General features: G+C 52.2%; 2 protein-coding genes across 3 annotated transcripts; both read right to left on the reverse strand.

The window, feature by feature from the left end:
• Nucleotides 1–104: 104 nt before the first annotated feature.
• On the reverse strand, nt 105–7,336 carry Gnb3 (G protein subunit beta 3). Of its 2 annotated transcripts, XM_005066008.4 has the most exons (10): nt 6,269–7,322; nt 5,984–6,070; nt 5,685–5,723; nt 4,192–4,298; nt 4,051–4,114; nt 3,764–3,926; nt 3,600–3,666; nt 3,303–3,504; nt 1,391–1,607; nt 105–622 (listed from the first exon to the last, which is right to left on the reverse strand). In XM_005066008.4, exons 2-10 carry the CDS (start codon nt 6,038–6,040, stop codon nt 516–518), a joined length of 1,023 nt encoding a protein of 340 aa, XP_005066065.1. In that variant the 5' UTR covers nt 6,041–6,070; nt 6,269–7,322; the 3' UTR covers nt 105–515. The 2 variants fall into 2 exon arrangements, with proteins under 2 accessions (XP_005066065.1, XP_040595346.1); XM_040739412.1 differs by lacking the exons at nt 105–622; nt 1,391–1,607 and adding an exon at nt 1,626–3,054 and having other exon boundaries at nt 6,269–7,336.
• A 79-nt stretch (nt 7,337–7,415) lies between these two features.
• On the reverse strand, nt 7,416–23,347 carry P3h3 (prolyl 3-hydroxylase 3). Its single transcript, XM_005066007.4, is given in 16 exon segments — nt 7,416–7,938; nt 8,094–8,234; nt 11,067–11,142; nt 11,246–11,363; nt 11,504–11,654; nt 11,957–12,058; nt 17,190–17,314; nt 17,467–17,534; nt 17,629–17,681; nt 18,914–19,003; nt 20,233–20,369; nt 20,757–20,888; nt 20,970–21,168; nt 21,737–21,889; nt 22,840–23,289; nt 23,291–23,347. Coding segments are annotated over 16 exon segments (2,214 nt in total). The 5' UTR covers nt 23,333–23,347; the 3' UTR covers nt 7,416–7,761.
• Between the last annotated feature and the right edge of the window lie 505 nt (nt 23,348–23,852).

Genomic DNA, 23,852 nt, shown 5'->3' on the forward strand with positions numbered 1-23,852 from the left:
TCCTTCTTCCTGTGCAGTCTACCTAGTACTTAGCCTTTATCCTCCCACCTGTAATATCTTATTGCTCATTAATGGAACCTAGGTCTTCTTATAGCACAAAGGGGTGAAAGCTAGCATCACAGGATGCTACATTTTATTAGGTAATAATAGAGGGGGAAAGAGGGTAGGAAAAGAGAAAGTATGAAGGGGTCAGGAGACTAGTAGTGACATCCATAATCATGAGCTAGCACCCTGGCCATTCCAAAGGCTACTGGTAGCTCAAGATGACTTTAGGGGCTGAAAAGAGTCTGTTCTTGTTGGACTATGGAAAGGGGAGGCCTTGGGAGGAAATGGGGCAGTTCTTTGCCCTTGTGTCCCTGATGCTTCGAAAGGCACATTCCCATAATCCTACTGCTCTCCAAAGGGAGTTTGCTGGGAATGGCCCTGGGGTATAGAAGACTGACCCTAAGGAGATGGGGCATAGGAGGAAGCAGGCGAGCATCTTCATGGCTTTTGCCTCTCTTCCTCTAGCCTCCTTAGTTCCAGATTTTGAGGAAGCTGTCCCAGGAACCAGTGGCCACAGCCATGCCATCAGCTGTGACCCCGAGGCAGCTGACTCTGTTGTCGTGGCCAGAGAGTATGCCTGAGAAAGAGGAAAAAGTCAGCCTAGTTTCCCAGGTGTGTGAGGGCCCATGATGGACAGAAGCCCCAGCTTGGGGGGAATAAACTCTGCCCTGATAGACACTAAGGAACTGAAGGAGGATTAGCCCCGAGGAGAGGAATTTCTCGTCAGGCCAGTTCCTCTGTCCAGAACTTGAGCCGATTGTAGAGCAAGGGTAAACTGGTTAGTAATGTCAGTATGCTGTGAGGAAGGCCAGGGTCACTGTGATGGGCCTGAGGAAGGGGCCCTTTGTTTCTAGGGCTGTTTTGTTTGTTTTGCTTTTTAAAAAAGCAAGGCCCATAAGACTGATATGTATAGGTAAACTCGAAAAGTAACTAACCGCATAGGATTTGGAGCCTGATTCTGGGGCATGTGTTATTTTCATTCAGCTCTTGGTCTCTCCTGATAAAAACCAGACTGTCTTTCCCCTAGGCCTTGTTTTACTCTCATTCATACCTCTCTGAGGCTGTCCTTTAAGTGTGTGGCCCTGAAACCTCAGTATCCAGAGGATTGGGCATTTAAGATATTCTGGTTTGGGGTGACCAGAAGGGGTAGGCATGGCACTGGGCAGAGGAAGGGCTGCTTAGAGCACTTTCTGTTTGGGGAATGTGATCTTAGTTTCAGAAGCAAAGGGTGTTGGTTTTCCAAGGCTTGGAGTTAGGCAAGAATTAGGAAGCAGCAGTAAGAGGGTCCCCATGAAGAAACTGGGAGGGAAGGCGGGAGGACTGGAAAGTCTGGGGCAGGCCTTACCCACACGCTCGCACTTCATAGAGTCCCAGACATTGCAGTTGAAGTCGTCATAGCCTGCGAAGAGCAGGCGGCCACTGAGAGAGAAGGCTACCGATGTGATGCCACAGATGATGCTCTCATGGGAATAGGCAGTCAGTTCCTGATCTGCCCTCAGGTCAAACAGACGGCAGGAGGCATCATCTGAGCCAGTACAGATGGCCTCTCCATTAGGAAAGAACTGAGAATACAGGTAAGAAGCCGTCAGGGCTCAGACATGGGGCAGTCTCACCTTCCTGTCTGCTTCCTGGTTCCCACAGCGAGTGTAAGCCACTTCTATCAGCCTCCCTGCCTGTGTGTTTCTTGGAGAGTGAGCAACCTGCTGGGCATGGCTGTTCACTGTTGTGTTGGCGTGGCTCCCTCTGCCCGACTCCAGCACTGTAGGCAGGCGCCATTGCCATGCTGCAGGCAGGAGCACCAAGGCTTCCCAGGAACACACAACTAAGAGATCAGACTTCTGTGACTGGTCCAAGCATATAACAGGAAGAATAACAGGTATACTTGGAGGGAAATTACAGAAAACTGGCATGTCCTTATCAAAATAATGTCATAGACCCCAGAAAAGTAGAAAAATGGCTCTATTTAGAGACAAAAGACATGACAAGGATGTGCACGTTTCTGGATTGGATTCTGGATAGAAAAACATTGCCAGTAAGGACACTTATAAGATAACTGGCTAAATTTGAGAATGAGCAGTATTCTGTAAATGTTGTATTTCCTGGTTTTACAAATTATACTAGGATTGGGGAGGTGGCTCAGGAGTTAAGAGCATTGGCTGCTCTTTCGAGGACCCAGGTTCAGTTCCCAGCATCCACATGGTGGCTGACACCATCCGTAACTCCAGTTCCAGGGGACCCTGACACCTTAACCTCCACGGGAGCCAGGCTTGTATGTGGTATGCAGACATATGTGCAGACAAAACTCTCATACACAATAATAAAACTTACACCTGTAATCTTAGTGCTTGGGAGGCTGATACAGGAGAATTGCCTCAAGTCCCTAGCACTCAGAAGGCTGAGGCAGGAGATTGAAGCCCAAGGCCTGCCTGAGGTATAAAGTGGGTTCTGGTCAAGCCCAGTCAACTCAGTGAGATTTTCTCAAATGCTGAAATAAGGGAGGGAGATACAACTTATTAGGCTCAGCCTGGGCTTATTCTCTAGCATGACAGAAATAAAACGTATGAGCTGGGCAGTGGTGGAACACACTTTTAACCCAGCACTTGGGAGGTAGAGGCTGACAGATCTCTGAGTGTGAGGCTTGCCAGGTCTACATAGCAAATTCCAACTTCCAACCCAGTCAGAGCTATAGAGAGACCTTGTCTTAGGGGGTATTTTTTTTTTTTAACTTCTGATTTAGGGCTGGAAAGACAGCCTAGCAGCTAAGAGCACTTGCTCTTGCAGAGGACCCAAGTTCAGTTGGGTCCCAGTACCCACATTCAGCTCATAACTGTGACTCCAACAGTTCCAGGGAATCCAACACCCTCTTCTGTCTTCCAAGGAGTAGTTAAAGGGCACAGAGTCATGATATGCATAATCTACTCTCAGGATCCAGGAATGAGGACCTAGTGTGTAGCTTGCTGGTAAGGCACTCGTCTTCCATGTGAAAAGCTCTGAGTTGAACCTCCAACTCTACACATCAGACACACAGAGAGCAGAGGTGAGGATCTAAGTGTGAGTGAGTATGTTAATGCGTGTCTAGAGACAACAGGAAAACAAATGTGGCAAAATGTTAACAGTGAATCTGGGTAAAGCAGACATGACATTTCTAGTCATTGGTTTTGGAACTATCCTATAAAGGTAAGATTATTTTTAAAAGTAGTAAGGAAAGGGCCGGAGATGTGTGTCGGGGTTTAAGTAGTTCATGAAGGGACACTCACACAGATAGCATTGATGTCTGATTCGTGGCCAGTGAAGGTCTGGCGGCAGGTCCCTTCCCTCACATCCCAGAGCTTTGCGCTGGCATCACAAGCCCCCGAAATGAAGAGTTTGTAGTCTGGAGACACAGCCAGGCTCATGCAGTCACCAGTGTGTCCCACAAACACCGTCTTCTGCTGCCCCGTCTCAATGTCCCACAAGGCACTGCAAGGAGAAAAGGAACCCATCACAGAAATGTCACAGTTGCCCAGCACAGGATGACCTTCCAGTCCTCAGCACCCATGGCATTCCACCCTTACCACGTGGTGTCCCCAGAGCTGGTCACAATGTTGTTGTCATCCAGGAAGCGACAACAGGAGAGATAACCTGGAGGTGGTTAGAAGGACATTGTCCTGGCACAAGGTCACAACTGGCAAGGGGCCTGGGCTTCATGACCCCTACATAGGAAAAGAGGGCTTCTCACCTGTGTGAGCAGAGAGTTCCCGGCTGACCTTAACGTTGCCCTCACGGGATTTGAGGCTGTAGATGGAGCACATGTTATCCAGCCCCCCACATGCCACAAAGTTCCCTGATGGTGCGTAGGCACAGGTCATGACCCAGGAGGAACGCAGTGGGATAGCATGCACCTGCAGAGGGTAGATTTGGGGCAGGTGGACCTGAGCTTCATGTAACAGAGCAGAGATTAGCCATGACAACCCTGGGAAGGATGACGGCCCTTCCTGGAGTACAGTCAGTAGAAAGGGCTAGTACCTTGTTAGTGGTATAGGTGTCCCAGACGATCAGCTTCCCATCCTGTGAGGCACTTACCAGCAGCCTGGAGAAAGGGCACCTGTGTCATCCAGGCCTCTGTTCCCTGCCGCCCCCTCCCTGTAGACCCCTCTGGATCCTCACTTAGAGTCAGTGGCCCAGTGCATGGCATAGATCTTGGCCAGGTGTCCCCTTAATGTCCTCCGCGTTCGCATCTGGACTCGTCCCACCACCTCTAGGCCAGACACAAGCTGCAGAGAAAGGAGTATTGGGTTTCACATGTCCACCACAGCTTGTACAAGCTCCTGCTGGGGACCAGACACTCGAGCAGGTTCCCCAACACTAGAGAAAGAGGTCCCCAGCCTAGAGGGACTCTGCCCCCTGTGGTCGACAGGTGCTGGAATGGCTTGTGGCAAGCTGCTCAACAGTAGAGGTAAGGGTTTAGCCCAGTGTCTCCAGGCCGAGGAGGAGTCGTTACTATGGAGATAGTCCTATCTTGATTGATCTCGAGTTGCTGCTATGAGGTCACTGAACTTAACTTGGGAAGAGACTCACAGGTGGATTCAGACTGGCAGATGCCTGTCTTCACACCCCAGTGGCACACAGTTGACACCCATGGGTTCCACGGCATTGCCATCACCTGGGACTTTCTGTGTCCTCCACTCCCTCAGCCACAACCAGATGCTAAGCCTCCAGAGTCCACAGACTCGGTCTGTCATTCTTTGTCAACTTCAGCAAATCACACCTTCCCCTGAGCCTATTACAGAGTTGCCATGGGAATCATAGAGAATTATGTATTTAAGCATCTAGCTCTGTGTCTTTCTCATGCTATTATGAATGAACATATTTAATACAATCGATTCTATTCTATTTTTCCCCTCTTAGTACTGGGAATTGAACCTAGGGCCTTAGATATGCTAACTCAGAAGTCTACCGCTGAAATATATCCCCAGACCCTTATAACTTTTTTAATATAATATTTTTCTTAACTTTTATGATTTCATAAACTCATGCAATGCATTTTAATCATACTCACCCCTACTTCTAGCTCCTCTCAGATCCACCCTTCACCTCCTACCCTCACCCAACTTCATGTCGTCCTTTTAAAATTTTTTCCTAGCTCAACTCTTTACTTTTTATTTTGAGACAGGCTGATCTTAAAACCACTCTGCAGCCCAGGCATGTTTTGAATTTTCAACCCTGCCTCAGCCTTCTATGTAGCTGGAGTCCAAGTCTGTTCCACCTGACATGGCTCTGTGCTTATTGTTAGTTCCAAGAAACAGTACTATTTTATGTATCACCAAGAAACAATAGGCTGACAAGGTATTATGTATTGTCAGATGCATCTCGATTTTAGAGAAATCTGAAAAAAACAAGCATTCTAGAATGGATGAAATGCAGTCTTAGACAACTGTCAACTGTGTCTATGAGAAATCCTGCACACCCCCTCCATCTGTACTGCTAAAGATGAAGGGGACAAGACCGGAGCCTGACCCAGAGCAGATCTTAATAGATGTTTGCTGAATTAATTCATGAATGTCTTTCCTCGCTCCAAGGACAGGGTGTGCTAAGGCAGCAGCCCATCCATTCCCCTCCCTTCCCCTCATGTCCTGCCTCAGAGGGGTAGAAAGTCTCACCTCGGCCAGGGTGATGTCCGCACAGGCTTTCCTGGCATCCTGTGGGGAAAGCAGGCATCAGGGAGGCTGTGGTGGGGTGGAGGGCACACACATGCATGCCACACATGGGTGGGCGGGCATTGGACTCTGCAGTTGGGTGGTGGTCTCAAATGTGAGGTCCAAGTTTAAAGTCTGAATCCGTCTAGATCAGAGGTCTCTAAAGTGTCACCCAAGAGTGAACCCAGTCCCCCAGCCCCTCCCAGGCCACACCCCCCATCTTAAGTTGTTTTCCAGGTCCCCAGGAGGAGGGCTGGGGTTACAGCGATCTGCTTCTTGAGCTGCTCCGCTTCCTGCCTCAGCTGCGCCATCTCCCCCATGGTGCACAGGTCGAGGGGTAGCTCTGGCTCCTGCCAGGAACACGGAACAGGTGTTGGGGAATCCCTGTCAGACCATGCTTCTGTCCTTTCCATCCTGCCCTATTCCTAAGAAGTGATGGGGGCTCCCCCTCCTCCTGCCTAGGTCCTGTGCATCAAAACCCAGGACTGCCTGAGCCCTCCCTGTGGGCCCCCGATCCCAGAGGGCAGAGTCGGCCAGCTCCCTCTTACTTGGGCTCTAGCTGGACTTCTCCCAGGTTTCCGCTTCCCAGGCGCCTCTTGACTCTCTCAGCTGCGATGCCTGCCTGTCACCTGCCCCCCTCTGCTGCCAGAGGAGCTGGCCTGGCCTGTCCCCGACTGGGAGGGGGGAAACTGCCAGGGAAGGGTAAGGCCAGAGACAACCACGTCAGGCAAATGAAATCAGCTGGCAGGGGGAGAGGCCAGGGAGGGAGGTGTGTGGCTTCCAGAAACTTGGGTCAGCCTGGAGGGGTGGGGAGCAGGTCTGTGAGCCAGGGAAGAGCAGCAACCCCCATCCAGCCACAAGAAGGGGGGAAAAGGGGTGCCTCCATGGTCAGTCTGCCAGCAGAGATAAGAGCATCAGGCCCACGGATCAGAGAAAAGCTGTGAGGATTACTGGTTGGGTTTGGGGCGAAGAACAGAACAAGAGAGAGGGGCAGCCACAGCGCCAGAGGCCCCAGCCTTAGCCCTAACTTGTGCTCATGATCTTGGCAGTGCAGGTCTGTTCAGCAAACAGGCCAGGAGCAGGGACAGACAGGTGATAGATGACCCTGTTGTCAACACCCCAAACCATGTTCCCTCATTGAGGGCTGTGCGGGGAGAGGGTACAGGCAGACAGTGAGATTAGAAGGGGCTGATCTGGATAATCCTTTTTCTCGACAAGCCCCAACCAGCTGCCCCTGGGCCTGATCCTAGTTGGGGGAGTTGAGAGGGGATCCAGGGGAAGCTGGACAATGTGCCCCTGCCTTGTGGGCAAAGAAGGGACTACATAAAGAATGGAGCCCTGTGTCCTGCTAGGCTGGGGGTCTGTCTTGCTCACATGCCCACGTCTCCTGGGGTCTTACTGGACTGTGAAGGTAGGAGCCAGAGGGATCAGGCTACCCTCTCACACCCACACTCAGGGAGAGATGACAGGGCTTAGCGTTGGAGGCCCAAGGAGCAGCTGTGGTGGTGGTGATGGGGTACATGGGTCTATTTGCATGAGGCAGCAGATGGCTGAGATTTCCCTGACAAATCACAGGCTCTCACAGCTCCGCCTCTGGGAGGCCCAAAGACACCACCTGTCCCCTCCCACACCAGCCCTAGCCACCCCCACCCCCAGCGGTCAGAGAAGCTGGGATATGCCAGACCAGGCCCTGACTGGGGATCTTCATGTTCTTTATTACACAGGTTGGGAGAGGATGGGATGGTCTCCACTGTGTCTTCCTGATTAGAAGCAGTTAGCCTTCAATCCTTGCCATGCCTTCAGGGAGGCATAATGATCTTTGTCCTAGGGACCGTGCCGGTCCCTCAGCTGGGACCAGACCTGGCTTCCAGTCCTGGTGGGCCCTAGGCTAAGTCTGTGTAGTAAACTTGAGTCCAGGGCTTGGTGGCCCTTGTAGGTTCCCCAAATGGGCATGCCACCCTGTTCCTGATGTCACACAGGGCCTTCTCATTGATTCCTTCACAGATTGAGTGGCCATATCCCTAAGAAGCTGGCTCAGCTGTCACAGCTCCTCTCGGACCCGGAGTAACTTCCCAGCTTTGTCTTGGACCCGCTGAAGCTTGTGACTTGGGGGCTCTGGGGAAGGATCTCTGCTGAGGGTCTCTTCCTCCTCCTCCTCCTCCTCCTCCTCTTCCTCCTCCTCCTCCTCCTGCAGCAGCTCCTTGGCTTCTGTCCACTCCTGGGGGTGGATAAACTATAGTTCAGTCCTTTGCACCACCTTGCCTGGGCATCTCAGCCACCCGACAGCTCCGCTGCGAGCCTCGCCCCTGCACAAGCTTCTGCAGCGCCCACCCACTCACCCCTTCACACCTCCCCTCCTCTACACCTCCTTACCAGCTCCCTGTGCTCAGGAGCCCATGTGTGCCACAGTGCTAAGGCACAGCGCCGTCCCCGCGTCACGGCCCATACGCCGTGGGGATTCTCACCACCAGAGCTGAAGGCCACGAGGCGCCCACATCGAGGACGAACCTGAGCCTGAAGGGTGGGGGAACACGGTATCAGACTTCTTGTCTATTACTCCTCCCCCTAATTCAGGGACTAGCCTGGGGCAAAGGCAAAACTGGCCTCAACTCAGGAAGGAAGAACGCAAGACCGAGGCTGGAGGAGAAGGAAGGCAAAGAGGGCAGGTGCCCCATGGGAGTCCCCTGTCCTGCAGCCGGACCTTTTGTGCCTGACCCTGTGACCTTGGAATGAAGTGGCCAGAGGGCCCTGGAGCAGCCCCAGATGGGATGGAAGGTGGCAAGGACTTTAGGTGCATTTCCACCCTAAGGAAATCCTAGACTGGACGTGAGCAATTGCTCCTCTCTATGCCCTTAGTGTGAAGAGTAAGGCAGAGTCCCTCTGTGTAACACAGGCTGGTCTGGAACCCCTGCCTCAACCTCCTAATGACAGGATCACAGGTGTGTACTGCTATGCCTGCTCCTCTCTTGCCCATTTCTAGGCCCAGGAATAGAAGGCTCCATGATCGAGGAGTAGAAGAATAAACAACACCTAACATTCATTAATTATTAATACAAGGCACTGACTCTTGTTTGTCGAGACAGGGTTTCTCTGTGTGACAGCCCTGGCTGTCCTGGAACTCACTTTGTAGACCAGGCTGGCTTCAAACTCACTGAGATCCACCTGCCTCTGCTTCCCAAGTGCTGGGATTAAAGCATGCGCCACCACTGCCTGGCTATCATTCTTATTTTTTTTTTTAGTATTTTATTTATTTATTATGTATACAATCCTCTGCCTGCATGCCAGCAGAGGGCATCCGATCTCATTCAAGGTAGTTGTGAGCCACCATGTGGTTGCCGGGAATTGAACTCAGGACCTTTGGAAGAACAGTCAGTGCTCTTAACCGCTGTGCCATCTCTCCAGCCTGGCTATCATCCTTTTAAGCATATTATATAAATGACTTTTAACAGGGTCACAGAGATGGCTTAGGGGGTAAAGGTGCTTGCCACCAAGCCCAACAACCTAAATTCAACCGTAAGAACACACGGTGGAAGGAGAGAAGCAGCTCCTACAAATTGTCCTATGTTCTCTGCACACAAGCATGTGCAGCATGCACCCCCCCCCTCACCCTTCACATGCACACACAGATGCACACGTATAAATAATAAATAAATGTTTTTTAGAAATTACTTATTGTAGTTATGGGAAGACGGCTTACTGGGTAAAGTGCTTGCTGTGCAAGTATAAAGATCCGAATTCAGATCCCCAGCACCCACATAAAAGCTAGATGAAGTATCCTGAGTCTGTAATCCCAACACGCCCATGCCCAGATGCGAAGGAAAGACAGGAGGTAAGAATGACGCCCGAAGTTGTGTTCTGATCTACAATGTGCGTGTGTCATGTGTACTTGCACTCCACACAGCACGTGTGTGCCAAGCCACACAAGGTGGCGCGCACCTTTAATCCCAGAACTTGAGAGGCTGAAACAGGCAGATCTCTGTGGTTCAAGGCTAGCCTGGTCTACATGTGAGTTCCAGTACAGCCAGGCCTACACAATGAGACCTGACAAAAGTCAGTCACTTGGGGTGGTGCATGTCTATAATCTCAGCACCCAGAAGGTCACAGCAGGAGGGTTGCTGTAAATTCAAGAGCAGCAAGGGCTAGCTACATAATTCAAGGCTAATCTGGACTGTGTAGCCCGTTTATAATAATGATAATAAAAATGTCAAAATAGCCGGGTGGTGGTGGTGCACACCTTTAATCCCAGCACTTGGGAGGATCTCTGTGAGTTTGAGACCAGCCTGGTCTACAAGAGCGAGTTCCAGGACAGCCTCCAAAGCCACAGAGAAACCCTGTCTCAAAAAAACCCTAAATAAATAAATAAATAATGTCTAAATGATAGGTACTATTGCTATCACCCTTAATTAGAAAAGAGCTTCAAAAGCATTAAGACCCCATCTGAACTCTAGTCCAATGGTGTCTGTGCTTGTGCTAGCCTGTGCTACCTCCATTGCCGCCCAGCCATGGGGAAGGAAGGGCTAATTCTCAGACCCCTAGAATAGGAGCCCGGGCTCTGTGGGTCCTGCAGGCAGTGCTTCAGTCACACGGTTGGTTTATTTTAATGTATGTCACGACTGTACTTTATGTGTGTGTTTTGTCTCGGTGCATGTCTGCACCACATGTTCTGGTGCCAGCCAGAGAGGGTGTTAGATCCCTAAAACTGAATTGCAGGTGGTTGTGAGCCACCATGTGGATGCTGGGAACCACCCCAGGCCCTCTGGAAGAACAGCAGTGCTCTTAACCACCGAGCCTTCTCTGCAGCCCCTCCTTGCTCTGATTTTCTTCTACGTTTTTATCACTTTTATTGGAGGTGGAGGTGAATGGTGCCGCACAGTGTGGAGGTCAGAGGGCAACTGTGGAAGCTGGTTCTCTCCTTCCACCATGCCGGTTCCAGAGATCAAACTCGGGTTGTTGGGCTTAGTGGTAGGCGCCTTTACACACTGCGCCACCTCACGGCGCATGCTTTGTTTTCTTTTAGAAGGTATCCTGACGCATTGTCCAGGCTGACCTTGAACTCCTGGACCTAAGTGATTCTCCAGCCTTAACTTCCTCAACAGCTGAGACTACAAGTGTGGATCCTGCAGCTATGCTCAGCCATGCTTAGGAGGGAAGGCAAACCAGGAAGGCAGCGTGGGGCCAGTCAGCCTCTGCAGGAAGCTGGAATGTGGTTCATTGGCCAGCAGGACTAGAGAGGTGGAGCGGCAGGGTTAAGGTGGCCCCAGCCATTTCCCTGCATTTGCGTCTCGAGAGCTGCTGTTTTGAATGAATCCTGACCCCACACCTGGGCCCTCTGCCCCAACCCCCTACCGTGACAGTGAGGGCGTTGGGCTGTGTGAAGAACAGGTCGCCTCCCTTGAAGTCATCATTGAGGTAGAGGAGCCCACTGGAAAGCAGAGAAGACAGGAGGCAGTGAGACCCCCACCGAGGCCCAGGCCTGGCCTACAGCCTTGTGTGCCTACCTGCCAGTCCCCAGGGAGGCTGCCCACCTGTAGTCCCGATAGGTGTAGGCTGGGGGCTCCCGCCAGCATTCACCAGTGTCAGGGTCCAGGACACAGTTGTCGGCATGTACCGGGTGACTCAGGTCCATGCGTTGCTCTTGCTCACCTAGGATATAAATCAGGGTTGGTTCCCACCATGGGCCCATGCCCAGTTCCTGGGTGACAAATGAGCAGAGAAACTCGCCTTCCCCACTTGGGCCAGTAGTGAAGACGGAACACATCCAGATAGGGCTCCCTGACGGTTACCTTCTATGGCGCTTCGGCACACCAGGTGGGTGAAGGAAAGGTGCAGTGGCCGTTCCGGGGAAAAGTAAGCCTGGGTCAAGGTCCGGACTCGCTCGCTCACCTCCAGAAGCAATTTAGCACCCGGCCTGCCCACAGTCCCAGCCCGAGCCAGCTGCAGGCAGGGAGAGAGGCGTGGGAGACAGGCCTAGCATTAGCCCGTGTCTCTTGACACTACCCTCCTATTTGGGTCTACCATCTGTTCAGCAGCCTAAACGCCTCCTTCCAGCAACTCCACGACAACACTAGAGCCCCAGGTCTCAGGATACACCCTTTTCCAATGATGGGCCAAGAATACAGTGATCTAGGTCCCCAGAGAATTCCTCCACGGAGCCGAGGCCCGGGTATCCAGCCTCCTGACACAGCCCCTCTTCTCAAGTCCTAGGCATCAGACCAGGCCGCAGTGCCTCTTCTTACCTGGGCAGCCTTGAGCACTGTGAGCCCCTCAAAGCGTTCATGAGGACTATGAGGGGAACGGCGACCACGGTAGCCAGACCTGGCTCCAGCGTCAGCTGCGTCCTGAATGAGAAGGGCCTTACAGTGAGTCATCCACACATCTCACTGCCACATGGCTACCAGGTCTTCTCCGGCCTTCTCAGTATCTGGAGCTACCTGGGAACTCCCAGAATGCCCTTGAAAAATCCCTTTTTGTCTCTTTCCCAGAGAATGGCATTTGGCCTGGTTTTCTGGACGGCTACTTCCCAAGGGGACTATGTAGACATTCCCCTAAGAGCTCTCCACAGTGGGGAAGAAGGGGCCTTGAGATGGTGAGAGTCGCTGAAGGAGAGACACAGCTTGTGTCTCAGGCAGGAAGTACTGGGTCACCCTTCAGTGAGGAGACAGGGGTCTTTGTGCAAGCAGGACCCCAACAGGAAGTCTGACAGGCCAGTTCTGGCAGGAAGCTTGAGGTGTCAAGACAACACTGGCCTCCTCCCGCTGATGTTTTGTGGAGAGCCTATAGGCTCCATGATTCTCCTGCCTCTGATGGTGGATCCCACTACCCAACTGCCTCCCATGACTCATACTCCTGGGTGCCCCCATGTTTGGATGTCTGTATATGGTATTTTTTTTTCTTTTGAGACAGGGTATCATTCTGTAGCCAAGCTTGGTCTGGAAATCAGCATGTAGCCTAGTCTCGTCTCAAGTTTGCAACAGTCCTCCTGCCTCAGTTTCCCAAGTTCTGGGATCATAGGAGTGAATGAACCACCATGCCCTGCAGACATTCATTTTCAAGCCAACTTGTTAAATCTGTGTGAGCACCACTCCCTAGTCATCTGCACACAGACTCAGCCCTGGGAGTCCACCTAGTTCCCTACACACAGACTCAGCCCTGGGAGTCCACCTAGTCACCTACACAGACTCAGCCCTGGGAGTCCACCTAGTTCCCTACACAGACTCAGCCCTGGGAGTCCACCTAGTTCCCTACACACAGACTCAGCCCTGGGAGTCCACCTAGTCACCTACACAGACTCAGCCCTGGGAGTCCACCTAGTCACCTACACAGACTCAGCCCTGAGAGTCCACCTAGTCACCAGGCCATCTTGCTGTCACCTCTACCTCCTCCTTTTCCTCCTCCTCTTCCGCTCCTGCAGTGCTGAGATCACACCTTGGGGCTAACCCATGCTAAGCAGCCTCCACCATGGAGCTGGCTATACTCCAAACTATCTGTTATATACACTGACTGAGATGGTGTCTAGTGTAGCCCAGGCTGGCCTTAAACTTGATCCATAGCTGAGGATGAATTAGAATTCCTGATCCTCCTGCCTCAGCCTCCTAAGTGCCAGTTACAGACCTGTGCCACCACACCTGGCTCGTGAGGTGCTTGAGATCAAATCCAGGGCTTTGTGCATGTTAGGTAAGCCCTCTACCAAATAAGCTACCTCCTCAGCCCTAGAATTTTATGCTTTTTAATTATTTATTTTTATTTTGTGGGCATTCATGTTTTCCCTCAAATATGTCTGTATGACGGTGTTGAATACTGTACTGGAGGTACAGACAGTTGTGAGCTGCCATGTGGGGGCTGGGAATTGAACCCAGGTCCTCTGGAAGAGCAGTCAGTGCTCCTAACCACTGAGCCATTTCTCCAGCCCCAGGATTTATATTTTAAGATAGCAAATAAATAGAAAAACCAATTCAGATGATGATGAGTGGTGTGAAGAAAATTAAAACAGGGTTATAATTGTATGAGTGTTCATCTACAGTTAAAGAGGACATCTCAATGTTGTAGAGATGCCCCTTGAATATATGAAATGGAAACCAATGCAAAGTCCTGAGGCCAGACTGAGTAAAGGAGGAAAGACGCCCTGAGATCATTCTTGGTGTCGTCTTCTCATTATCTCCTGAAGACTTAGTTCTTAGCTTTTCTAACTTTTATTCCTTAGTGTCCCTTGCCTCCCATCTGTTGCCCTCTCTTGGCTCCCTGGAGTATCTGGTTGTATTCTTCTCCTTGAATACAACCAGAACCTAAGGCCACAAGCTTCTCTACGATTGTCTTCTAAAGACCGCCACTAGAGGGGGCTACTGAGTCCGAAGTGAAACCGTGAAATCCACTGTCTACCGGGAGGGAACAGAAAGCCTTCTCGCCTATAGGCCATCTCTCTAGGCCCTCTCCCTCTTCTCTATAATGCCTCTTTACAATAGACAGCAAAATGGCAGCAACTCCACCTCCTGAAGGCTTCGCAATGTACTAACCACCTATTTAAGCCTCAGGACACCACCAAGAAACATGATAAATTCCACTTTACAGATGGGAAACTCGCTCACAGACATTTACATAGACAGGTAACTGCTGGATCTGATCCACCCTTTAAGTCATGTTTTCCTGCAGTTCCTAGAAAGCACTTTGTTCTTCTCTCTCTCTCTCTCTCTCTCTCTCTCTCTCTCTCTCTCTCTCTCTCTCTCTCTAAGTTTTTATTATCATTTTTATGTGTATGGGTGTTTTGCCTGCATGTAGGTCTGGAAACTGTAGTTACAGATGATTGTGAGCCACCATGGGGTAGGAATCGAAACCTGGTCCTCTGGAAGAGCTCCTGATCATCTCATAGAGCTTTCTCTCTAGCCGCTCCTTCTTCCTCTTTGTCTTCTCTGTCTCTGCCTTCTCTCTCCTTTGTGATAGGGTAGGTCTCTATGTTGCCCAGGCTGGCTTCAAATTCCCCAGTCCAAGCAATCGTCCTGCCTAAGCCTTCCCAGTAGCTAGGACAACAACAAATGGGAAGGCTGGCCTAAGGAGCTGAGGGTGTGGCAAAGTCCTTGCCTAGTGTGTGCAGTACGCTGGGTGTGACAACCCCGCCTCTCAGTGCTGGAAACCGCAGCAACACTGGCATGGGAATCATCTGGAATATCAGCCCTCTGGCAAGCCGCCTAGGACTGGACATTCATTGCCAGTGTTTCTGTTTGGATAGTACACACTTAGTAACAACCTCCCGGCTGCTCTAATTATGTCTCCATGTTGTTTCCCTCCTTATACATGACCCCAAAGGGCCTCAGCTTCGTCCCCTAGAATCCAGCCATTTCTAGTCCACAGCAGGTACTTCATGAGTACATAATGAAAGTGTCCACGTCTGGGCCATCATGAGCTGGCAGCCTCAGCATGTGAGCCTGGGCCATTCCGCACAAACAAGGAGAGGATGAAAGGCCTGGGAAAGGAAGCCTGGATGCCCTCTGAACCCCCAGGTAGCCAAGGAACCTTCCGTGTGTAACACCCATGCTCTATGCTCTCCTTTGTCTTTTCTTCCTACTCTTTGTAAAGCACACCCGCCCTGCTCAGATGTGGCGGCATGCACCTGCAAGGCTTCTCATTCCAGCACTTAGGGTTTCGGTGGGGCACTGATATGTAAGAGGATCCTGAATTTAAAGCCAGCCTGGGCAACATAGCGAGACCCTGTCTCACATAAGAGCACCCGCCCATCCCTAGCAGCTAAATTAAGAGAAGGGGAGCAGAGAAACGCGGTGCCTGCACTGCTGCCCATGGTACTTCTGAGCTGTGCACCCTGGAAGCTGCTCAGTCCTCTGTGGACACTAGAGGTCCAGCGCCCATCCATGCTCACAGAACTAGCAAACGACACCCATGGGGATAGAGAGCCCCAGCCTTTGGGATAGCGTGTTTTGGATGACAACTCCCTAAACAGATGCGGGACTGAAGACAACAGGTGTAGGAGAAGAGGCCCTACAACCTTACTAAGTTAAAGACAATTTAGACATTTGCCCTGAATGTGGCCATCTGAAGCAGAGACATGTCGGTGTGGCTATTGCTCTGAGAAAGTGCTCAAGGAGACTACAAATAAGGGATCAAGAAGCAGGACAGAGGATGGTGGTGCTCGCCTTTAATCCTAGCACTCGGGAGGCAGAGCAGGTGGACTCTGGATTCAAGGCCAGCCTGGTCTACATAAAGAGACCCTGTCTCAAAATGAAAAAGGAAGGGTACTGTGGAGCCACCTTTTACACTGTAAATATGCACTGCTCTCACTGGTTAATTAAGAACCCACTGGCCTATGGCTGGGCAGGAAGAGACGGAGTGACAGAGCCAGACTAGGAGGATGCTGGGAAGAAGAATGGCCGAGCAGACAGAGAGAAGCAGGATGAGTGTGCCATGTTGGAAGAAGGCACCACCACATGGCAGAGGGCAGATGAGAAATATGGGTTAATTTAAAATGTAAGAACTAGTAGCAAGTCTGAGCTATTGGCTGGGTATCTCTAATCAATAATAAGTCTTACTGTGGTTATTTGGGAGTGGCTGCTGGGACACAGAGACTCTCCACCTACAGAAGGGAACTGTGTTTGTTTTTTGTTTTTGTTTGTTTGTTTGTTTGAGACAGGGTTTCTCTGTGTGATAGCTCTGGCTTTCCTGGAACTCACTTTGTAAACCAAGCTGGCCTGGAATTCACAGAGATCAGCCTGCCCCTGCTTCCTGAGTTGCTGGGATTAAAGGTGTGTACCACCACTGCCTAGCCAAAGAGAACCATTTTAAAGCTCCTTCCATAGATAGTGTACACGGGAGAGACATCATCAGAACAGGACTGGGACAAGAGGATTATTGAATGACACCAGAAGAGGCTACCTGTTTCACCCAGGAATGACACTAAATATGTCAAAAGGACACCTTCTATAATAAGACAATATCAAAAACCAGGGGAGTCATTGCTTTCATGCTATGCCTATTTTCACATTATCAATATGATTTAAAATAGACTTTATTAGCTATTAACTTTAAATGAGATGAAAAGTGTATCATGAATAAACTCACGTTTATGCAAATAAATAATAAAAAGAGAAAAAAGAGCTTTCCACTGTTGAGATAAAACACAGACATCAAAACACACTTGACGGGGCTGGAGAGATGACTCCATGGTTACCAGCACTGGCTGCTCTTCCCGGGAACCTGAGTTCAAGTCCCAGTCCCTACATGGCAGCTCAGCTGTCTGTAACTCCAGCTCCAGGGGAATCTGCACTCTCACCAGACATACATGCAGACAAAACACTAATGCACATAACATATAAATCTGAGAGAGAGAGAGAGAGAGAGAGAGAGAGAGAGAGAGAGAGAGAGAGAGAGAGAGAGGCAGACAGAGCACTGGGTGGTATAGGCCAAGAGGAGGATCAGGTGGCTGAACCTGAGGGCCTGACCAGGTGACTGAAGCACACACTGTCCTACCTTGGCCAGCTGCAGCAGAACCCCACACTCGGCTGGAGTTAGCAGTCCATCCAGCACAGCTCGCTCCGACCCATTCAGCTGCTGGGCATCCTGGGTGAGGGTCACACCCTCCAGGAGAAGGACATCTACAAGGGAAAGAACGGGAGCAGAGGTCACTGGGCTCACTGGAAGATTCCAGGCCCCCTTCTCCTCCTGACCTTCCCCCACCCCGACTGTCTACCTCTCCACACCCACCGCCACCTCTTGCCCCCGGCTCCACAGATACGAAAGAACTCACCCTTCCAGTAAGGCAAGGACGTTGGCTGTGGAGGCTCCTGGTCCCAGGACCTCTTCTCTTGATCCTCTCTCGGGGTGACAGACATATTCAGTAGGCAGTACAGACCCATCCTGTCACCTCCCAGTCTGGGCCAAGTGGTCCCCACCACAGGCCACAACCTACCTGAGCTTCTCTCTCAACGCCTCAGGGATGAGAGCAGCTGGGGTCCAAGAATCCTGCGGCAGTGGAGAACAGTACCATCACCCTCTGTGTCTAGCTCCTGGGGTCCCTGAATTTAGAATCTGAAGGTCCATGTTAAGGTCTTCCAGCTTCCAGAGAGGAAGGCCAAGGGGGGGAAGAAGGCTTGGACACAGTGCCAGGGAAACCTCACAGTCCAGCACCTTGAGTTCTAGACCAGACTGTAGTACACAATGACTTCCATCACTCTGTTTGCCAGGTGCTAAAAGCTTTATACTTGTAGTGAGATTTTGAGGTTTAAAGTTTGTATAGTTCATACATTCCAATGGAACAGGCAGTTGTGACACACTCACCTTCCAGCTGAGGGTTCTGAGACACAGGAAGGTTGAATAGTAGGGTGGACTTCACACAGCTCGTAGGTGGCATAGTAGGGTTTAAACTAGCTTTACAGCCCTCACTTTTATCCAGCAGCTCTCAGGAGAGTGACATGACCCCCAGGGGACATTAGACAATGTCTGAAAACTATTGATCTCATGGTTTAAGGACTATCAGTGTACTATTGACACCTACTAGGAAAAGGTCAGAACAACAGTTGAAGAAGACCCACAAATGCTGAGGACAGCCCCATTCCCTCCTCCAACAAAGAACTATGAAGCCCAAAATATTTTCCTCCCTCCCTCCCTCCCTTCCTTCCTCCCTTCCTTCCTCCTCCTCCTCCTCCTCCTCCTCCTCCTCCCTCTCTCTCTCTCTCTCTCTCTCTCTCTCTCTCTCTCTCTCTCTCTCTCTCTCTCTCTCTCTCCAATGCTGGAGTTAGGACCCTGGGCATTTATGTGTGCTAGGCAATTGAAAACTGCTGGGTTTTGTTAAGCACTGGCTTGATGATGTTGGCACCGGACTTGGTCCTCACAACTAGAGGAGGGTAATGGATTCAGCAGTAAGGATGCTTTCTGCACTCTTATCAGATGGAACAGCTTCAACAGCAGGACTGTGGAACAGTGTGAGCTTTGCAATTTACAGGTAAAGAAACTGAGATAAAAGCAGACAGGTAACCAGAGGGGATATGTGGCAGAGAGCCTGATTCTTAGCCATGCACGATCCCATGGCAGTTTTAACTGTATGCATACTGTTCAGGTCCCTGGGAACCTGGGATGCCAGAGTTCTGTGAGTCTGCAGGACTTCGGACAAGGGGAACAGTCCTGCTGACTGCAGTGGCATATGAATGTCCAGCATCACTATGCTTCACCCTGGGGAAGACAGCACAACTCCTTACCGGGTCCTTGAAGCTGGTGCCTAGGTGCTCCATGGCATAATAGAGCTGTCTCTTCTCCCCGAGGGATCGAAGGATAAAGCGCTGGATATCCTAAGCAGGGCAGAGACAGGACAATGGAGATGTAAGGAGAAGGGAAGGGAAACTGGAGGAGAGCAGGGCAGCCCTGGGCTATAGGGGACATTTGCAAACTCTTGAGATCCATCACCGAGCCTGATGCAGCAGGGGTTCACCTTCTGAGTGGCTGGGTTCAGAGTAAGAGTAGGATTTAGGGAAAAGAATAGTGCTAGGGGCCTGGAGAGATGGCTCAGAAGTTAAGAGCACTGACTGCTCTCCCAGGGGTCCTGAGTTCAATTCCCAGCAACCACATGGTGGCTCACAACCATCTACAATTCAATCTGGTGTCCTCTTCTGGCATACAGGCTGAACACTGTATATGTAATAAATAAATAAATCTTAAAAAAAAAGAATAGTGCTGGGATAGACCCCCAAGTGGATACAGTCCGCTATGTGGGGGCAGGGAGCTGAGGTAAAGGTCAGAACCTAGACCTGGGTGTCCCTTTGGTGGCTAAAGAGCTTGGGTAAGAAACCAGAATGAGCTGTGTGTGGTCTCGTACACTTTAAATCCCAGCACGCAGGAGGCGGAGGCAGGCAGAGCACTGTGAGCTCCAGGCCAGCCTGGTCTACAGAGTTCCAGATGAGCCAGAACTATACATTGAGCCGCTATCTCAGAGAAAATGAATAAAGTTGGGTTGGAGAGATGACTCAGTAGTTAAGTCGATCTTGCAGAGGACCCAGGTTCAGTTCTTAGCACCCACATGGGGTCCATAACCATCCTAACTCCATTCCAGGGGTTTCCATTCCATCCTAACTCCATTCCAGGGGTTTCCATTCCATCCTAACTCCATTCCAGGGATTTCCATTCCATCCCATGCCCTCTCTTTCACTGTTGTTGTCGTTTGTGCTTATTTCTTTGTTTAGAGACAGATTCTCACTGTGTAGGCCCGACTGTCCTGGAACTCACTCTGGAGACCAGGCTGGCCTTAGACTCACAGAGATCTATCTGCCTGCCTCTAGCTTCCGAGTCGCTGGGATTAAAGGTGTGCACCACCAAGCCTGTCTCCATGCTCCCTTCTGACCTGTGAGAGCATATACGTGGAGCACACACATGCAATAAGACAAAACAAATAACTATAAACAAATACAAAGTCAAATAAGTAAAATAAACAAAGAAGCCAGAATGGAGTACAGAATCCAGCCCACTCTTGGCTGTTTGGATTGCTCCAGGCCCTACCTATCAGTTAGTATGGGCGAGGGGTTACCTCTCGTGGTCCCAGGCTGGGTCTTGGCTCTCCCAACTCAGTTTGGTACTGGTGCAGAGCCTTTTTGGCAGTCTCATCCTCAGGGTAGAAGAGCAGGACACTCAGGACATTTTCCACGGCCTTAGACGTGTTCCCCACTGGAGGTGGGGGAAGTGGGAAGGGGCCAGCAACAAACAAGACAGAACAAAGAAAGCTGACGGTCACCTGGAAAGACCACCAACTCCAAGAAGCCCCAGCCCAACCGGGAGACATCCCACCTAGCGCCTCTTTGAAAGCATCCTCAAACATACCTTCAACAGCAGAGCTCAGACAAGAGGAAGGAGGAGGAAAGAAGGGAAGGCGAGAAGCAACGTGGGCTGAAGGAGCCCAGTGACCCATCTCCTGAGCTTTGCCAAAGGACACCATCCCGAAGCGTTGTCCCCTGAGAGTGAAGCTATCAGTGCAGAACCAGGTGGGAGGGAGGAGGGACAGGTGGGACTCAGAGATGCATCTTCACTCCCAGGGTCTGTCCTTCCCAAGCTGACCCTGAGCATAAGCCCCCTGCAACCGTCTCAGCTGGCTGGGAATGAAGTCGGGGACAGGGAAGCTGCGACCAGGACGGGTGGCTGTATCTGCCACACACTGCTGCCGGCACTGTAGAACCCGGATCCAGTGTCCTGCAGAGAAGACAGGAGCTATGGGTCGTGTTCCTCCCCTGGCATCCGTGCCCCCCCCAAGCACACAGTCCAGCCCCTCACCTGCAATGGCTTCATACAGGCCCCCCTGACTGCCTTCCTCTTCCTCCTCGTCAGCCGGTGGCTGTTCCTCGGGCCCTTCACAGCCAGCACGGCAGCCTTCCACCTGGGCCAGGCTCCCCTGGAGGGCCGCCTCTAGCGTGGGCAGTGCCAGTGCTGCCTCCTGCTGCTCCAGTAGCTCCAGGCCAGTGTCATAGGCTGCCTGTGAGGAATCGAGCAAGATGGGGGGCATCAAACAATGTTGGGAGGTCAAAGGGCACGGTGGCATATGCTTTTACTCCTGGCACACAGGACGCAGAGACAATTGGATCTCATCGACTTAGAGCCCAGCCTGGTAGACATAGTGCGTTCCAGGACACCCAGGGCTACACAGAGAGACCCTGTTTCAAAAGGAAGACAGGCCGGGCAGTGGTGGCACACGCCTTTAATCCCAGCCCCCGGGAAGCAGACACAGGCAGATCTCTGTGAGTTCGAGACCAGCCTGGCCTGCAGAGTGAATGCCAGGACTGTCAGGGCAACACAGAGAAACTCTGTCTCAAACAAAACAAAAAAGGGAGGTGGAAAAGGAATGAGCGTCTGTCCTGCTGCACACACCTCGGGGAGAATGATGTGGCCTCAGGGTCAGAGTGCTGGAACAGCACACACTTTAGTGGCCACAGAGGAAGTGAGTACTTCACCCAGGGCCACTGAGAAACAGTACCCAGATCTCCTGATGCTCAAGCCACACAAGGCTGGAGTTGGCAGTAGCCAGCCAGCACGGAGGGGCTCACCCAGTACAGAGGCGTCACCAGGTCTCGGAAGCTCTGGGGCCGAATCCCCGACATCCTTCTGTACTTTGCCATGTCTTCCCGCATCTGCAAGTGTGCTGGGTTTGCCACAAAGAAGGTGTGCGCTGCAGAAGCTGCCAGGTCCAACTTCTTCAACTGAGGAGCCGAACAGATGAGGTCAGAGCCTGGAGGATGCGGTATCAGAGCCCAGAGGATGCGGTATCAGAGCCCAGCGGTGTGTGGAGGGGAGGGGGCTCAGACCAATGTCCCTTCAGCCTCCACAGATCCTCATGGAAGCCTAGCCAAGCAGGACTGTCCCAACTAGAAACCACCAAATCCCTTGGAAGCCAGAGGGTTGAGACTGCCAGGAATCTGGTATAGAAAGGAAGGAAGGAGGCCCGAAAGCTTGGGAGTGGGTGTGTCATGGGCAGAGGACCTCAGAGCCTCAGTTTGGGGGACAATGAGGTGAACGGCTGTGGGGGAGACCTTGAGTAACTAGAATCTGCAGGCCTTAGGACCCTGAGCTGAGGTACGTGTAACTGGAGCCCCTCCCTCCTCCAGCCACGTAGGCATTAGCTACCGTGCTTCTTCCTCTAAACCTAGCCTGCCTCATTCAGCCTTTCCGAAGCCCCATCCCATCCCAAGAGAAGGCTCACACTCAAACTCCCACTCCTTCACACACACACACACGCGCGCACACACACACACGCGCGCACGCACGCACACACGCGCGCGCACACAACACCCTGTCCTTTGACTGCTTTGGGGCCCCTCACCATCTGCCCTTCATACCTAGGAAGAGGCTGGGTTCACTCTCTGAGACCCGCTACAGTAACACTGCGGAGCCCTCCCTCCTTGTTCAACCTGCATCCATTTCTCTTAACTCCAGCTTGACCCCCACTCTTTTTTGGCCCTCCCTCTGCGACCATCACAAGTCCTGGTCAACGTTTTGATGGCACCCACGTAAGTGTAGAAGCCCGTTAAACGACCCCCCCTACACACGACTCCACCCCTGAATCTGGGCACTGAGCATCCTGCCCTCTCCTGGTCAGCTCCAAGTAAGACAGTCACTTGGCTTGGGGTAGCACCCTCGCTGGCTCTCGCACCTGGTAGTAGGCCCTCTGCAAGTAGTTGTAAGGTTCCCGTCGACGGAAGACATCCCGCAGCGCGCTCCCCACGCGGAGTCGCGCCGCGCCCCCCGGACCCAGCGTGCGCGCGGAGCACTGGGTCAGGCACTCGGCACGGCGGAGCGTGGCGCGCAGGAGCAGCGGCTCCCAGGCCCGGGGCCCCGAAGCAGACTGCGGGGCGCCGAGGAGCTGAGCGGGGAGCGCGGCGTCGGGCTCGGCCGCACAGCTCGCCCCGCAGTCCCGCCGCGTGCGGCCCAGCACCTCCCGGCTCCGCAGCGCCTCTCGCAGCAGCGCCACCGCGGACGCCCATGCTCCAGCGGAGTAGGCTCGCAGCCCGTCCGCGTAGAGCAAGTCCGGGGCCTGGGGAGGCGCCCCCGGCGACAACGAGACCAGGCCCGGGGGCTCGGAAGGCTCGGGGGACCCTGGGGGGAGGCAGCAGCAGCAACAGCAGCAACCGCAGGAGCCGGAGCATGGTGCCCAGAGCCGCGGGCCCACTGCCGAAGGGAAATGCCAAACCGGGAGGGAGGGAGAAGGGGGGGGAGAGGGGGAGGAGAAGGAAGGAAAGATGGAGAGGAGGAGGGAGAGGAAGAGAGAAGGAGTAAGCGAAGCCAAAGAAGGCTGCTGGGCTTAGGTCTGCCGCAGGGAAGAAGTGAGACAGTGAGAATTCCGAGGGCCACATGGGTCTACTTGAGTAAGAAAGGGAAATGGAGACAGGAGGGTGAAATGGGGGATCCGGGACGCCTGTCGTGTGGGGGTAACTTTGTTCCCATCTATCCTGGGGTCCTGGAAAGGACGGTGGATGCCCCTCATACACGTATCCACCCAGACTTCTGCCAACCCACCAGGTTCGAGAAGGACCTTTGCAAGGCAACGTGCAAGAGGGTGACTCCGGGCTTGGAACTCCAATTCTGGCCCCAAAAGTTCACCCAGAAAGTGAGCGCCCGGGCATATTTAGGGGAGGTGAGGAATGAATACTTCTACTAATTTGAGCA

The sequence above is a fragment of the Mesocricetus auratus genome, unplaced genomic scaffold, assembly GCF_017639785.1.
Source record: "Mesocricetus auratus isolate SY011 unplaced genomic scaffold, BCM_Maur_2.0 Super-Scaffold_100676, whole genome shotgun sequence".
Lineage (NCBI taxonomy): Eukaryota > Metazoa > Chordata > Mammalia > Rodentia > Cricetidae > Mesocricetus > Mesocricetus auratus.